Raw genomic sequence first — 16,002 nt, 5'->3', positions numbered from 1 at the left:
GGACATTCTTCTGATTGGTTGGTGGTGAAGTTGGAACCGTCTGGTTCCAGCTGGTCTGGGGTCTCTGTGCTTGTGGGCAGCATGCAGTTAACTTCTCCCACCTGGTGGGGGCTTCAGCATCTGCTAAACAGCTCAAATATATTGTTATATGGGTCCCTTGAGGGGAACCAGGACCCTGCCCCAAGTCTGCACTGTTGTTTCTCTTGACTGTTCCTCCCTTGTCTCTGCATCTCCTCCATTCCCTAATTAGCATCGGTTTGAACCTGCTTCTTGGAACTCAGGGAAGGTCAGGGAGGCGGAATGAAGCCTATTTCCTGTAATCAAGAAATGGGGGGGCTTACCTGGTAGCGCAGTGGTTGAGAGTCTGCCTGCCGATGCAGGGGACACGGGTTCATGCCCCGGTCCGGGAAGATCCCACATGCCGCGGAGCGGCTGGGCCCGTGAGCCATGGCCGCGGAGCCTGCGCGTCCGGAGCCTGTGCTCTGCAACGGGAGAGGCCACGACAGTGAGAGGCCCGCGTACCGGAAAAAAAAAAGGGGGACACGGAAGGGCTTTTGTGCCCTGGAGTCCCACAGGGTCCTGCTTGGTATCAAAGTTAGAGGCCACTGTACCCTTTTGGTTGCATTCTCAACCCTGGCCACACAATACAGTGACCTGGGACACGTGCCTTTACAAAAACCAGATGCACAGGCCCCACCCAACAGTAACTGAAGCAACATGCCTGGGGTGGAGTTTAAAGCCCTCCCCGCCCCCCCCCCCAGTCAGGCTTGAGGGCTACTGCTTTATGGGATTCTTGAAGGTATACAGCTTTGCCTTTTAAAAAGTTTTTAATAACCAAAAGGGAATTCCCATTACAATTTAGTGCAGGGGCTGGGGATGGGAAATCATTTCCCATCTCTTTACCCTATGACAGGGTTTTTCAAGCTCATTTTGGGCCAGATGGGGGCCATCCTGTCCTGTGCCCTGTAGGATGTTTAGCAGCATCCCTGTCATCCACCCACTAGATGGTAGTAGCAACACCCCCCCACAAGTTGTGACAAAAAAAATTAGCTCCAGATATTGCTAAGTGTCCCTAGGAAGCAAAATACTCCCTCCCCCCGCCTTGAGAAACGCTGTCTTAAGATGTAAACACTTGGCTGGATCCCTATGCAAGGTTTGTGCTACTTCACTTTTCACCTGTGAGTTGAAGCACTGGGACAACTCTGAATGCACAATATAAAAACAAATATGAAAAGACCTGTATGCACAAAACTATAAGACACTGATGAAAGAAATTAAAGATGATACAAACAGATGGAGAGATATACCATATTCTTGGAATGGAAGAATCAACATTGTGAAAATGACTAGACTACCCAAAGCAATCTACAGATTCAGTGCAATCCCCATCAAACTACCACTGGCATTTTTCACAGAACTAGAACAAAAAATTTCACAATTTGTACAGAAACACAAAAGACCCCGAATAGCCAAAGCAATCTTGAGAAAGAAAAACAGAGCTGGAGGAATCAGGCTCCCGGACTTCAGACTATACTACAAAGCTACAGTAATCAAGACAGTATGGTACTGGCAGAAAAACAGAAATATAGATCAATGGGACAGGATAGAAAGCCCAGAGATCAACCCACGCACATATGGGCACCTAATTTATGACAAAGGAGGCAAGAACATACAATGGAGAAAGGACAGCCTCTTCAATAAGTGGTGCTGGGAAAACTGGACAGCTACATGTAAAGGAATGAAATTAGAACACTCCCTAACACCATACACAAAAATAAACTCAAAATAGATTAAAGACCTAAATGTAAGGCCAGACACTATCAAACTCTTAGAGGAAAACATAGGCAGAACACTCTATGACATAAATCACAGCAAGGTCCTTTTTGACCCATAAATCACAGCAAGGTCCTTTTTGACCCACCTCCTAGAGAAATGCAAATAAAAACAAAAATAAACAAATGGGACCAAATGAAACTTAAAAGCTTTTGCACAGCAAAGGAAACCATAAACAAGATGAAAAGACAGCCCTCAGAATGGGAGAAAATATTTGCAAATGAAGCAACTGACAAAGGATTAATCTCCAAAATTTACAAGCAGCTCATGCAGCTCAATATCAAAAAAACAAACAGCCCAATCCAAAAATGGGCAGAAGACCTAAATAGACATTTCTCCAGAGAAGATATACAGATTGCCAACAAACACATGAAAGGATGCTCAACATCACTAATCATTAGAGAAATGCAAATCAAAACTACAATGAGGTATCACCTCATACCAGTCAGAATGGCCATCATCAAAAAATCTAGAAACAATAAATGCTGGAGAGGGTGGGGAGAAAAGGGAACCCTCTTGCACTGTTGGTGGGAATGTAAATTGATACAGCCACTATGGAGAACAGTATGGAGGTTCCTTAAAAAACTAAAAATAGAATTACCATATGACCCAGCAATCCCACTACTGGGCATATACCCTGAGAAAACCATAATTCAAAAGGAGTCATGTACCACAGTGTTCACTGCGGCTCTATTTACAATAGCCAGGACATGGAAGCAACCTAAGTGTCCATCGACAGATGAATGGATAAAGAAGGTGTGGCACATATACACAATGGAATATTGCTCAGCCATAAAAAGAAACGAAATTGAGTTATTTGTAGTGAGGTGGATGGACCTAGAGTCTGTCATACAGAGTAACGTTAAGTCAGAAAAAGAAAAACAAATACTGTATGCTAACACCTATTTATGGAATCTAAAAAAAACAAGAAAAAATGGTTCTGAAGCACCTAGGGGCAGGACAGGAATAAAGATGCAGACCTAGAGAATGGACTTGAGGACATGGGGAGGGGAAGGGTAAGCTGGGACAAAGTGAGAGAGTGGCATGGACATATATACACTACCAAATGTAAAATAGATAGCTAGTGGGAAGCAGCTGCATCGCACAGGGAGATCAGCTCGGTGCCTTGTGACCACCTAGAGGGGTGGGATAGGGAGGGTGGGAGGGAGACGCAAGAGGGAGGGGATATGGGGATATATGAATATGTATAGCTGATTCATTTTGTTATAAAGCAGAAACTAACACACCATTGTAAACTCCAATTAAACTCCAATAAAGATGTTAAAAACAAAAAAATATGACTTCAGGTAACATTAATGCTTCACTGATAGCTTCTTATATTTGAATATCTTAAAACTGCTAAATTATAAAAGTATTTGCATCCAGAAATATGACCTTATTTTTTTTAAAGGTAAAGACAAGAAAGGCATTAAACATGGATTTTCGTGTCATTGCTGGGATTTCCATACTTTTGTAATTCCAAAATTAGCTCCCATAAGCCTCCATTGGTGAGACTGAGCTTTGAAGGTCTTTGTTCTAAATCAAAACCTAGCAAACTCATTTCAATGAGGTACCAGAAAAGAGAGAACATGGCCTAAAAATGCCTCCTACAAAAAGCAGAACATGGTCTTAAGCTGCACCATATTATTTCCTTATAATAGTGTCATAGCTTGTATGCTTTCAACGAAGGAAGGGAAAAGTCTTAGATCAGTGAAACCCATGGGTGACTTGTCTTATCATCTTTCTCCAGGGCCCCCTTCTTTGATGCAGTTATGCCGCCTTAGAATTTGGAAGTGCTTTGGGATCAAGCAGCATCATAAGATCACCGGACTCAGCCTCCCTGAGGAGCTGAAATGGTTTCTCCTCCACATTTAAATGTGTCAAGGGAATGGCATCACAAACGACAGACAAACGTTATCGAGTGTTGAGGCCACTGGGATTTTAAAATAAAGTCAGGTTGATTAGAGTTTGGCTAGATTTTTTTTTTTCAAGGAGATTTTTATTTGTAAAGGAACATACTGAGTACTTTTGTGTTATTGGTTGGAGGGCATGAAAAATTCCACCACACCCCTCCGCCCCCCTGCCGCCTGGAAGAGGGTGGCTAAGATAACAACTATGGTGTTGATCGTGCCAAGCCCTGAGCTGGGAACGCTTTACGCTTCACCTAATTTAGCTCTCACAGCAACCCCACCAGGTGGGTACTATGCTCTCCCTTTCTCCAGGTGAGACCCTGAGACTCAGGGAAGTCAGTTTGTCCCATTACCCCCAGTGAGGACAGGCAACCAGACGAACACCAACAGCATACCACTTGCTAGTTCAGTTAATTTCATTAGTTCACTTGTTCAGGACACATCATGCATCTTCTAGAACCGCGCTGTTCAGTGCAATAGCTACTAGCCCAGTGGTTCTCAACCAGGGGTGATTTTTCCCCTTAGGGGGTATTTGTCAATGTCTGGAGACTTTTATGATTGTCACAACTGAGGGCGAGGGTATGCCTGGCCAGTGGGTAGAGGCCAGGGGTGTTGCTAAGTACCCTACAGTGCACAAGACAGCCACCACAGCAAAGCATGATCCAGCCCAAAATGTCAATAGTGCCAAGGTTGAGAAACCCTACACTAGCCGTATGTGGCTATTTTAAAAATGTAAATTAATTAAAATTAGATACAATTAAAAATCCAGTTCCTCAGAGTCATTAGCCACATTTCAGATGTTTAATAACCACACATGGCCAGTGACTACTGTATTGGACAGCACAGATACGTATAGATCATCGCAGAAAGTTCTGTTGTTCCTTTGTTGCAGAAATTCCTATTCGACAGCACTGTTCAGATGCTCGACAAATGGATTTTAACTGCCTTTCAGTTTCTGGTTTATATGAGACCTGTGATATAATTTAGTAATGATGGCTGTAGTTTGTCTTCTCTCTGAGACATGAATTTGGTGCTCCGTTGGATCAAGAGAAAGTAAGAAAATGTTGTACCCACTTAAGGCAAATCGTTACCTGTAAGATGACATATGGCCTAGATGACCTGTAAGGATATTTCCTATGTAATTTTTTGTGATTCTAAATTCAGTTTGCTATATGAAAAAGAAGACTCCAGAATTTTGTTCTAAAATGCCCAACTAGTTACCCAGAAGATGGCGCTGCTGGCACACAATCATTTAAGCAAAACAGTTCCTCCTCATAAATGACCCATTGTAAGATGGTTTACAACATAGGCTCTGGAAATTTCCATGCAGGGATGAAAACTTCGTAGTGGTAAATTCCATTGACACTGGGTTTTCTTCTCTTCCAGTGTGCTCAGAAATTCAAATGTGAATTTATATCACCTCCCTGCTTTTTTTTTTTCTTTCTTGGTCTGATCATGTTTACATTTTTAACTGCTCAGAATTTAGACAGAAAACGAACACCAACAGCATACCACTTGCTAGTTCAGTTAATTTCATTAGTTCATTTGTTCAGGACATATTTAGTGAGTGCCAGGCACTATTCTAGGCACCAGGGTAGCCACAGTGAAGGAGATGTGGGCAAAGGTTCTGACTTTCTGGATCTCACACTCTAGTCGGGAGAATCATTTTTAAAAAAAATTTTTTTTTTTAATTTTGGCTGCACTGGGTCTCTGTTGAGATGCGCGGGCTTCTCATTGAGGTGGCTTCTCTTGCTGCGGTATGCAGGCTTCAGTAGTTGTGGCATACGAGCTCAGTAGTTGGCGCTCGCAGGCTCAGTAGTTGTGGCCCACAGGCTTAGTTGCTCCGCGGCATGTGGGATCTTCCCAGACCAGGGTTCGAACCCGTGTCCCCTGCATTGCAAGGCGGACTCTCAACCACTGCGCCACCAGAGAAGCCCCGGGAGAATCATTTGCTAAGGAGTAAGGAGCTTAGGCATTGTGCTATAGTTTTCTTTTTGAAAACACTAGGTTTGTTTTTGTTTGTTTTTTAAATAGCCTGGTTTCTCATAGAAAATGTATCGGACAGAATGTTGCTTATGTTAATCTACTCTTGGCCAAATTCTCTGAGTTTAACCCAGGACTGTACAAAAGTACTAGAACAGCATTTTTCTTCTCAGATCTTCCAGCCAGTTAACCAATTTGCACATCCATATAATAGATGGTCATCTGCACAAATGGGAAAAATACCACCACCACCTGCCTCATTGCAACTTAGGAAAATTTCAAATTACTTCACTTAGCAGTGCTCAGAAAGAAGATGCTGTTCAAATAGGAAGTCTATTTTTATGAGTCTAGATGTGGTTATATTTGTAAGTGATATACACCTTTGAACGCTTTATCATCACGACCTGGCACAGCCTCATAAATTCCATCATCAAAGCTGGTTCGGTGACATTTAATAGAACCCCACCTTTTTGAATGAGGGATGTAAATTTTTAGCATCGTGAAACCATCTTTTAAAAATGCTAATTACTTTGTCTGTTTTAAGAGTGCAAACTTCCCACACATTTCTTGTAGCCCAGTCTCATATTGTAAGTTTACTACATTCTCTTGGTTTTATCCAGTAGAAACACTGACCACTTGGTACAAGAAGAAGGCAAGAAGAGGCCAGCGTAGGATGATTGTTTTATTCTGCGTTTATATTGGGGCTAATTGACATGGTTTGATACTCCATGTTCCAGGCTGGAGTAGTTAATCATTAAGCAGTCACTCGGGCTCAGAAACAATGGAACGAGATGTGCTCTGCTGTCTGATCTGGGGCACGGGGTGGACATTTACAATGTGATGAAAGCCCAGCATTAGGGCTAGTTTAGAAGACCTGATCAGCAACAAAATCAGCTAAACAACAGCTCGCGTTTTGGAGGGCTTGCTAAGGGCTAGTCCCCTCGCACCAGTGTTTTAGAAGCCTTACCTTCCAACCTTCACAACTCTGGTATCCCCATTTTACAGATGGGGGTGCACAGGGGGAAAGGAATTTGCAAAAAGTCACAGGTGGTGAAGGCAGATTTTTTTTTTTTGCGGTACGCGGGCCTCTCACAGCTGCAGCCTCTCCCGTTGCGGAGTAACAGGCTCCGGACGCGCAGGCTCGGCGGCCATGGCTCACGGGCGCAGCCGCTCCGCAGCACGTGGGATCCTCGCGGACCCGAGCATGAACCCGCGCCCCCCGCATCAGCAGGCGGACTCTCAACCACTGCGCCACCAGGGAAGCCTGAAGCCAGACTTCAATGCAGAAGCTAGAGCTCTTACCCATTATACGCTCTGCCTTCTATTTTCTTCAGGAAATCCCAGAGCTCTGGTTCCTGGGTCCTAAAGCCCCTGCTTAGTTTCCCGGAAGGCCTTGGAAGTGGAGGCGGAGCCACGTCCTTAGGTCAAAGGTCTCGGCATGAGGTCAGGAGGCTGTGTCGGGTTTAGATCGAACATCACCCGACTCTTACCCCAGCCACGGGAACCAGCCTGGGAGCCCCCAGACTTGCTGCGTCTTGAAGCAGGTGGGTCAGCCTTGCCCTGCCAGTGATGCTGGCGAACAATGCCTTCCCGGGGGACCAAACCCCGCGTGGCAAAGGAAATTTTTTTCGAACTGAGAGTATTTGGTACTGATTTCGTCAGTGAAAAATCGTTATCTGTAATGGGCAGGGTGGAGGGGACGCTGTATGGGCTTTGAACAACATCGTCTGGCTGTGCATTTGCGAGTTCTGCATGTTTTTTTTTTCTCGCTGTATTAGTGTTCTATTGCCGCATAACAAAGTATCACAAACTTAGTGGCTTAAAGCAACATGAATTTATTATCTCATAGTTTCTGTAGGTCAGAGGTCCAGGCATGGCGTGACTGCATTCTCTGCTCAGGGACTCACAGGGCTGAAATCAAGGTGCTGGCTAAGGCCACAGTTCTCATCCAGGGCTCAGGGGTCTTCCTCCAAGATGACTGGTTGTTGGTAGAATTCAGTATCTTGCACCTGTGGAACTCAGGTCCCTGTTTTCATGCCTGCTAGCTGTCAGCTGAGGACTGCTCTCAGTATCTAGAGACCACCCACAGTTCCCTGCCATGTGGTCCCCTCCGTAGGAAGTTCACACATGGATTCTGGCTTTCTTCCAGGCCGTGGAGTGCATCTCCCTGCATTCCTATGCTGTGAGCAGCTGGAGGAAATTCTCTGCTTCTAAAGGGCCCACCTGATGAGGTCAGGCCTACCTGGATAATCTCCTGATTTGGGACCTTAATTACACCTGAAAAATCCCTTCAAATGAGCACCTAGATTAGTGTTTAATTTAATAACTAGCAGAAGGAGTGTGTACACCAGGGGCCCAGAATCTTGGGGGCCATTTCAGAATTCTGCCTACCATACTTACTAATGGCTAATAACCATCAATGTTGTGTCAATTTATCTGAGGTCCGATATATAATAACATGATAATGATTGTTTTTGTTATATAATCAAACATGTATATAGTGCTTACTCTATGTCAGGCGTGGCTCTAAGAATTTCACAAACATCAAGTCATTTAATACTTACAATAATCCTGTGATATACATTTTACAGCTAAGGAGACACCCACAGGGAGGTCAGGTAACTTCCCCCAGGTCATACAGGACTGTCAGGGACCACATAATTCCTTTAATCACATCAAGCCTAGATCAACAAGTTTGGCAGTGATGAAGGAAGGGCTAGGTGGGGCCAAGAAGTGGGACTTCTCAGCCTTGCCTCCATTCCCTCTGGAGCCTGCTCACTAAGTACAAGGTCACTGGCATGCCTGCCTGCGGGTGAGTGCGGCTCTCCCTTGTACTGGCTGTCACGATGCTTCTATAAATCTCGGTATGTTGTGGACTGAATGTGTCCCACCAAAATTCATATGTTGAAATCCTAACCCCCAATGTGATGGTATTTGAGGTGATGTCTTTGGGAGGTGATTAGGTCATAAAGATGGGGCCCTCATGATTGGATTAGTGCCCTTATAATGGAGACCCCAGAGCATTCTATTGCCTCTTCCACCATGTGAGGACACAGTGAGAAGATGGCCATCTAAGAGCCAAAAGCTGGTCCTCACCAGACACCACATCTACTGCCGCCTTGATCTTAGACTTCCCAGCCTCCAGAAGTGTGAGGAATAAATACTTGTTGTTTAAGCCGCCCAGGCTATGGTGTTTTTGTGATGGCAGCTCGAATGGGACCAAGACAAGGAAGGACAGTTGCAACCAGGCAGATGTTTTACAGGAGACTTCACTACCGTTTATAGAAACCAGAAGGGAAACCAAGTAACATGCTTATAACACGCAGCTATGTTTGCTACTGGTCCACCTCCTGGCCCCTGGCCAACTTCCCTTGCATACTCTACTTTCCTGTCTGATTCCTTGGGGATGTCACAGGAAGTCTCTTCTATCAGATGGCCTGGCAGCCCCCAAATGCCAGAGGCACTCACCATCAGAGGCAGGATAAGGGGGACTTCTGTTGGATGTAACCTGGAGGCTTGTTTTGGTGAGTCGGGAACAGGAGCTTCCAGGCCTTCCTGTGTCTTTCTCTGGTCCCACCCTTCAGAGTGTGTGGGCTGAGGAGGTTGCGCTCCGGTTTGGCTTCCGCCACGGACTTGTCTTGACGAGGAATGCGGCAGGCATTCTTGGCACGCTCTCCTCAGTACAGAAAAGGGCCCAACCTTCACGCCGTATCCCCCATGATGTGCTGGAGGAGAACGTCCTCCTGTCTAATACACCCTACGAGACCTTTGGACTCCGTCAAGTGTATAAATTCTCACTGATTTGCCAAGATTGATTTTCTACCCTTTACTTCACAAAATCCACTGTGAGGCCGAAGCAAGTGAAATTGATTTCCACTCACTTTCCTCCCCACCCAAGGTCTCTTTGCTCACTCCAGGCGATATGAGATTTTTTTTTCAACTTTCTATGCCCTTTTGAAAAGCTTTTTCATTTTTAAAGTACAGTGAAATCAGGTGGTTCTCCAGGGCTGTGTGGGAATTTTAATGTGATGTTTTAAGTGTTTAAGCTTCATTGGCTTAGAAGATACCTCTGTTGGAAGATACTTCTGTTAGAAGATAACTGCTGGATGCCTGAGTATTTACGTTGTAAACATTGGGCTAGGACCATGAAAACTGGGGACGGTAGCATCCTGCTTTTTGATCAATTCACATGTTGTGTGTTTGACTTAAGAATGCACTTCCGAAAGCCTCAGGTGGAAATTTCTTCCTCTGAGTTGCATTGTACAGACTCAAATGTAGTGGGTCTGCGTTTTACCCTTCTACATAGGATATAAGAAATGTCCCATTTCTTTTAATTCTCAAGTGAATTGGTTCCAAACCACTCTCATCCTGGCTGGAAATTCAGCATCAGTCATAACATGGACCCCACTGAAGGGTTAAGCAGAGATCTCAAGCATCTTATGGTACCCGGAACATGCACGGTGGGCCTCCTGGTCTTAGGTCGAGGTGGGCGCTGATGATGTTTGTTGTCCAGTCCCACGTGGTTTCTTGGATACAGGAGGCTCTGTGGCAACCACGTGACCTAATGCTCAGATGGCGGCTGGGAGCCCTGGTGCCTGAGAGCCGGCCTCCCTCGAGACACCCTGTAGCGATTCTCTCTCAACGCTGTGCCACTTCAGCAAGCTGTTGTGTGGGAAGAGGGCGTGAGCGCACGCTTCTGGCACCCACCCCCAGACCACAGTCCCCTTTCAGGCTCGGGGGAATTAATGTCTCCCCATGTTAACAGATTCCACCCTAGGTCTCCAAGTGTTCTCTGCCTTCAAGCTCTGGGGAAACTTAACATGATCCCCTCAGTGAGTTTCAGAAATGCAAGCCAGGAAAGTGGGCACTTAACACAAAAGGTGGCTGCCTTTAGGGAATCCCAGCCTCCAGTCCCGAATCATAAATGTTCGAGAGCCCAGGGAAGTCCAGGCTCAGGTAGTTTCTATTATTCCAATGAAACAGGAAGAGTGAGTAGGAGAAGGCGACTTTGTAGGTCAGAGGGTGGAAAAGATGTGAAGTGATTGTCTCCAAGAGTGGAAAAGTTAACTGTACCAGAGAACCATGGTAGGGTAGTTGGGTATGCAGAGTACCCACCTGAGATCTGTCGTCATGATTGTGTTTCTCCTCCAGCCACACTCAGCGCTCAGGTGCAGCCCTGGCATGGGTGACGTGCTGGGAAAGGGGGACAAGGGAGTTAAGAGGGGTACACACACAATGTTCACTGCAGCTCTATTTACAATAGCCAGGATGTGGAAGCAACCTAAGTGTCCATCGACAGATGAATGGATAAAGAAGATGTGGCACATATACACGATGGAATATTACTCAGCCATAAAAAGAAACGAAATTGAGTTATTTATAGTGAGGTGGATGGACCTAGAGTCTGTCATACAGAGTGAAATAAGTCAGAAAGAGAAAGACAAATACCGTATGCTGTTTAGATTCCACATATATGTGGAATCTAAAAAAAAAAATGGTTCTGAAGATCCTAGGGGCAGGACAGGAATAAAGATGCAGACGTAGAGAATGGACTTGAGGACACGGGGAGGGGGAAGGGTAAGCTGGGACAAAGTGAGAGAGTGGCATGGACATACATACACTACCAAATGTAAAATAGCTAGTGGGAAGCAGCCGCATAGCACAGGGAGATCAGCTCAGTGCTTTGTGACCACCTAGAGGGGTGGGATAGGGAGGCTGGGAGGGAGACACAAGAGGGAGGGGATATGGAGATATGTGTATACGTATAGCTGATTCACTTTGGTATACAGCAGCAACTAACCCAACATTGTAAAGCAATTATACTCCAATAAAGATGTTAAAAAAAAAAAAAGGAGTACACAGTGGTATGGTTGCTGTGTAAACTGGGCAAGGAGGGATAGGAGGACAGGGCTGGTAGACAGTAAAAAAGTGGTACGGCCAGTGGGTTGGAAGTCCTAGTGACCTCAGTGAGTCAAAGAGCTATTGGTATGTAGAGCAAGAGGGATTGATTGTTAGTGAGAGGCTGGAAATCGAGATTTTGGAGGTAGTTTGGTTATTGGAGATGACAGACCTATGAAAAAGTGAGCGCATTAAGTGGGTGGGTTAAGGAAAAGATCATTGGCACTGAAGGCTGCAAGGAACAGAGAAGTGAGGACATAGGGTGAATTACCTTCTCCATGAGCTGGAAAATTGCCAAGAACAACGACAAGCATAAAAGATTCAGAGGGAGACAGAGAGCTAGGTCTAAAAACCAGACATTTGTTGATGACCGTAGCAAGGAGGGGAGGGGGGTTGTATCCTCTGGCGATATTCCTTTAAAAGGAGTTAGAGGTTTGAGGGAGGAGGAATAGAAATGATCTAGAACAGAGGCTGGCAAAGAATGATTAGCAGATCCAGTCCATCTTGCCTCCTGTTTTTGTAAATAAAGTTTTATTGGAACAGAGTGACACCCATTCATTTACATATCCTCAATGTCTGCTTTGGCACTATGTCAAAGTTGAGTAGTTGTGACAGAGACCATAAGGCCTGCAAAGCCTAAATCACTTACTGTCAGGTCCTTCACAGAAAAAAGTTTGCCGACCCCTGAACTCGAATTAGCAGTGAAGAATATTAACCTCACAGTGAAAAGAAAGCACAATTAATATCACAATAACTTATCTTGCCATACACGCGTCAAATCTTTCTGTTCCTTTCAGTTTGGGTCTGCTCTTGGTCACCAGATCAAACATTTTGACTCAATAGATATTTTTTTTCCACAGTGAAATCAACCCATTGGATGGTTGAAATGACAGAACGACTGGCCACTTTAACTTTGCGCGTGGATATATATTTCCATGTAAGCCAGAGCCAGCATACGTGATTATAATGTATGAAATGTACTGAGGTAAATTTCATCAGATTGCAAATCCAGATTGCCAATTACTCAAACATAAACCGCAGGCTATAGCACTACCCTGTGGCTTGTTAGGGTACTGAGCAAAGATGCTGGTGGATCTGACTGCCACAACCAATTTCCTGTTCTAGCTTACCTTGTTCCTTGCTATTAGTCTTAAGAATGGGAAACTGGCCTACATGGCTTTGCCCGGTGTAATGAGACAGGCAAACATAGCATTCCTAGAATAGTCGATCTGAGGTTTGCCAGGGGTCACTCACATTCCTTCTCTGGAAAGTTTGAATCAAGCAAAACAAAGACTCAGAGAATGGTCATCTGTGTCAAGTGAATGGTGGGGCACTGGACTAAATAAATATTCATGTGTGCCTCTTGTTAAGCTTCTTGAAATTATCTTTTTTATTCCTTCTCTTTGTGGAACCTGAAATCTATACGGCTTCTTCTTCCATGAGATTTTTGTCCTTTCACTTAAACTAGCTTGAGTAGATTCTATTCCTTAGAACCAAATGATTACTGAAACAGTCTTGAGTGCCAGATTCTTGGTCATAAGGGGGTCCATTGTCTTGTCTCTTTTAGGATTAAGATGTGTTCCCCAGGCCAGTCGTCCTTTGTACCCTTTGTCATAAGGAGAAAACAATATGGAGGGAGCAGCTCAAATGCAGATCAGTCTTTACCCTTGGGACAACGGTCAACAAACAGCACTAAGGCGAGTCAATAGGTACACTTTCTGTAACAGATACACTTTTCTCGTCTTACTAGGAAGGACTGACACTTGAAAAGCAAGAGCCCCTGGGGTTATTTGCCACCCAAAGATAGCCTAGGGATACTCGCAGACAAAGCTAAGAGTGATCATTTGAGGTGCACATGGTTTCCTCAGAAGGTTTTTATTAACTAGAACATCACCTTGGTCGTTTTCCTCCCTACGTTTTCCAGAACTGACATTAACCGTGGTGTTTGTAGAAACATATTTCAAATGTGGTTGCATCAGTTATGCTCCGAACCTGTCAAACTGCAGTGATGGAAAAAAGTTAAGAAAAAAAATTCCTCCAGAGCCCCTAGCTACTGGCAGTTACTGATGGAGACAGGCCCTGTTGTGCCCTTTGGCTTATTAATAAGTTCTTCTGATCCAATCACTTCCTATGTTAATTGGGTTTAGTGAAAATGTATTCTGCTGTTTGGGGATTTAGCAGCAGAAGAAAGGAAGAACAAAGCATGTGTACTAGTACCAGGTACTATGAAAACACTACCCCAGAGTTGTGGAAAGCTTTTGATCAGTGAAAATCCTGATGTCTCAGATTCCAAGGCTGTACGCGGACTCTCTTTTCCACGCCTGATCAATGATGACTCCTTTCCCTCTGATGAATGAATAAGCAGCTCTCTGTCTTTAGTTCAATAAACGGTGGATGGAAGGCAGCCATTCTACTAGGCATCCCCCACCATGGTAGTGATGCCAAATTGGTTGTTCAATGAGGCTGGTAGATAGTTTCCTGATGCTGTGGGTTTCTGTGTCTCATGGGATTTCCACTCTAGGTCCGGATTGGAGACAGCTACCTTATTTTTATTTATTTGTTTATTTTTTAGCATCATGGATTTTATATTCCCTAAGTTTTTTATTTTTATTTAAAAAAATTTTATTGAAATATAGCTGATTTACAATGTTGTGTTAGTTTCAGGCGTACCGCAAAGTGAGTCAGTTATACATATGCATATGTCCACTCTTTTTTAGATTCTTTTCCCATATAGGCCATTACAGAGTATTGAGTAGAGTTCCCTGTGCTATACAGTAGGTCCTTATCAGTTATCTATTTTATATATAGTAGTGTGTATATGTCAATCCCAGTCTCCCAGTTTATCCCTCCCCTCTCCCCTCTGGTAACCATAAGCCTGTTTTCTACATCTGTGGAGACAGCTACTTTAGAAGGGAGAAAAACGTTCGTTTGATGTGAGACTTCCAACTCCAGCATGCTTGAAGAACTCATCCAAACAGATGACTTTCCCTGTAAACTTTCATCGTCTTAGGTTTGTCACAGTGAGCAAAGGTCTGTCTTTAAGTGGAGAGTCGTGGCATAATGAGCTTCTCTGAATAAGCTGGTTAGTCATGAAAAGAATGACTCAGAAATTAGTTAGGAAGCTTGTTTTCATCTGATGTGGACTAATAGGACAGTATTGGACGTTTGGCTGCTCTCAGTTTAGAGGAGCCTTTCAGCAAACGCTTTACCTGACCTAGTGGAGGCAACATAATGACAATAGCTTATTTTTTTATATATATTTTTTGCGGTACGCGGACCTCTCACTGTTGTGGCCTCTCCCGTTGCGGAGTACAGGCTCCGGACGCGCAGGCTCAGCGGCCATGGCTCACGGGCCCAGCCACCCTGCGGCATGTGGGATCCTCCCGGACCGGGGCACGAACCCGCGTCCCCTGCATCGGCAGGCGGACTCCCAACCACTGCACCACCAGAGAAGCTCATTATTTTTTTAAAAAAATTTTATTTGGTTGAAGTAGAGTAGATTTACAATGTTGTGTTAGTTTCTGCTGTACAGCAAAGTGATTCAGTTATACATATATACGCATTCTTTTTTATGTTCCTTTCCATTATGGTTTATCATAGGATATTGAATATAGTTCCCTGTGCTATAGAGTAAGACCTTGTTGTTTATCCATTCTCTATATAATAGTTTGCATGTGCTAACCCCAAACTCCCAATCCATCCCTCCCCCACGCCCTTCCCCTTTGGTAACCATTAGTTTGTTTTCTGTGTCTGTGAGCTCTTTTCTCTTTTGTAAATAAATTCATTTGTACTATTTTTTTAGATTCCACGTATAAGTGATATCATATGGTATTTGTCTTTCTCTGTCTGACTTACTTCACTTAGTATGATAATCTGTAGGTTCATCCATGTTGCTGCAAATGGCATTATTTCATTCTTTTTTACGGTTGAGGAGTATTCCATTCTGTATATATATACAATGGAATATTGTAGATATGGTAGAGAAGATATGGTATATAGATATATCTTATTTTTTTAATTATTTTATTTAATTTTATTTATTTATAATTTTTGGCTGCGTTGGGTCTTCGTTGCTGCGTGTGGGCTTTCTCTAGTTGCGGTGACCGGCGTCTACTCTTTATCACAGTGAGTGGGCTTCTCATTGCGGTGGCTTCTCTTGTTGCGGAGCACGGGCTCTAGGTGCGGCGGGCTTCAGTTGTTGTGGCTCACAGGCTCTAGAGCACAGGCTCAGTAGTTGTGGCGCACGGGCTTAGTTGCTTCATGGCGTGTGGGATCTTCCCGGACCAGGGCTTGCTTGAACCCGTGTCCCCTGCATTGGCAGGCGGATTCTTAACCACTGCACCACCAGGGAAGTCCCCTTCAGTTCATTCTTTTATTC

General features: G+C 44.4%; 1 protein-coding gene across 1 annotated transcript in view; it reads left to right on the top strand.

Moving 5' to 3' along the window:
* ASB9 (ankyrin repeat and SOCS box containing 9) overlaps positions 1–3,708 on the top strand; it is a gene marked incomplete at its 3' end in the record, with an annotated part of 32,668 nt that extends 28,960 nt beyond the window's left edge. The window contains exon 7 of the mRNA XM_082681330.1: positions 3,584–3,708. Coding sequence (XP_082537456.1) covers positions 3,584–3,708 — 125 coding nt within the window. The remainder of the gene's footprint in view (positions 1–3,583) is intronic.
* Between the last annotated feature and the right edge of the window lie 12,294 nt (positions 3,709–16,002).

The sequence above is a fragment of the Grampus griseus genome (assembly GCF_964374135.1).
Source record: "Grampus griseus genome assembly, chromosome: X".
Classification (NCBI taxonomy): domain Eukaryota; kingdom Metazoa; phylum Chordata; class Mammalia; order Artiodactyla; family Delphinidae; genus Grampus; species Grampus griseus.
The sequence above is the reverse complement of the archived record's forward strand: the minus strand, read 5'-3'. Positions and strand labels throughout refer to the sequence as shown.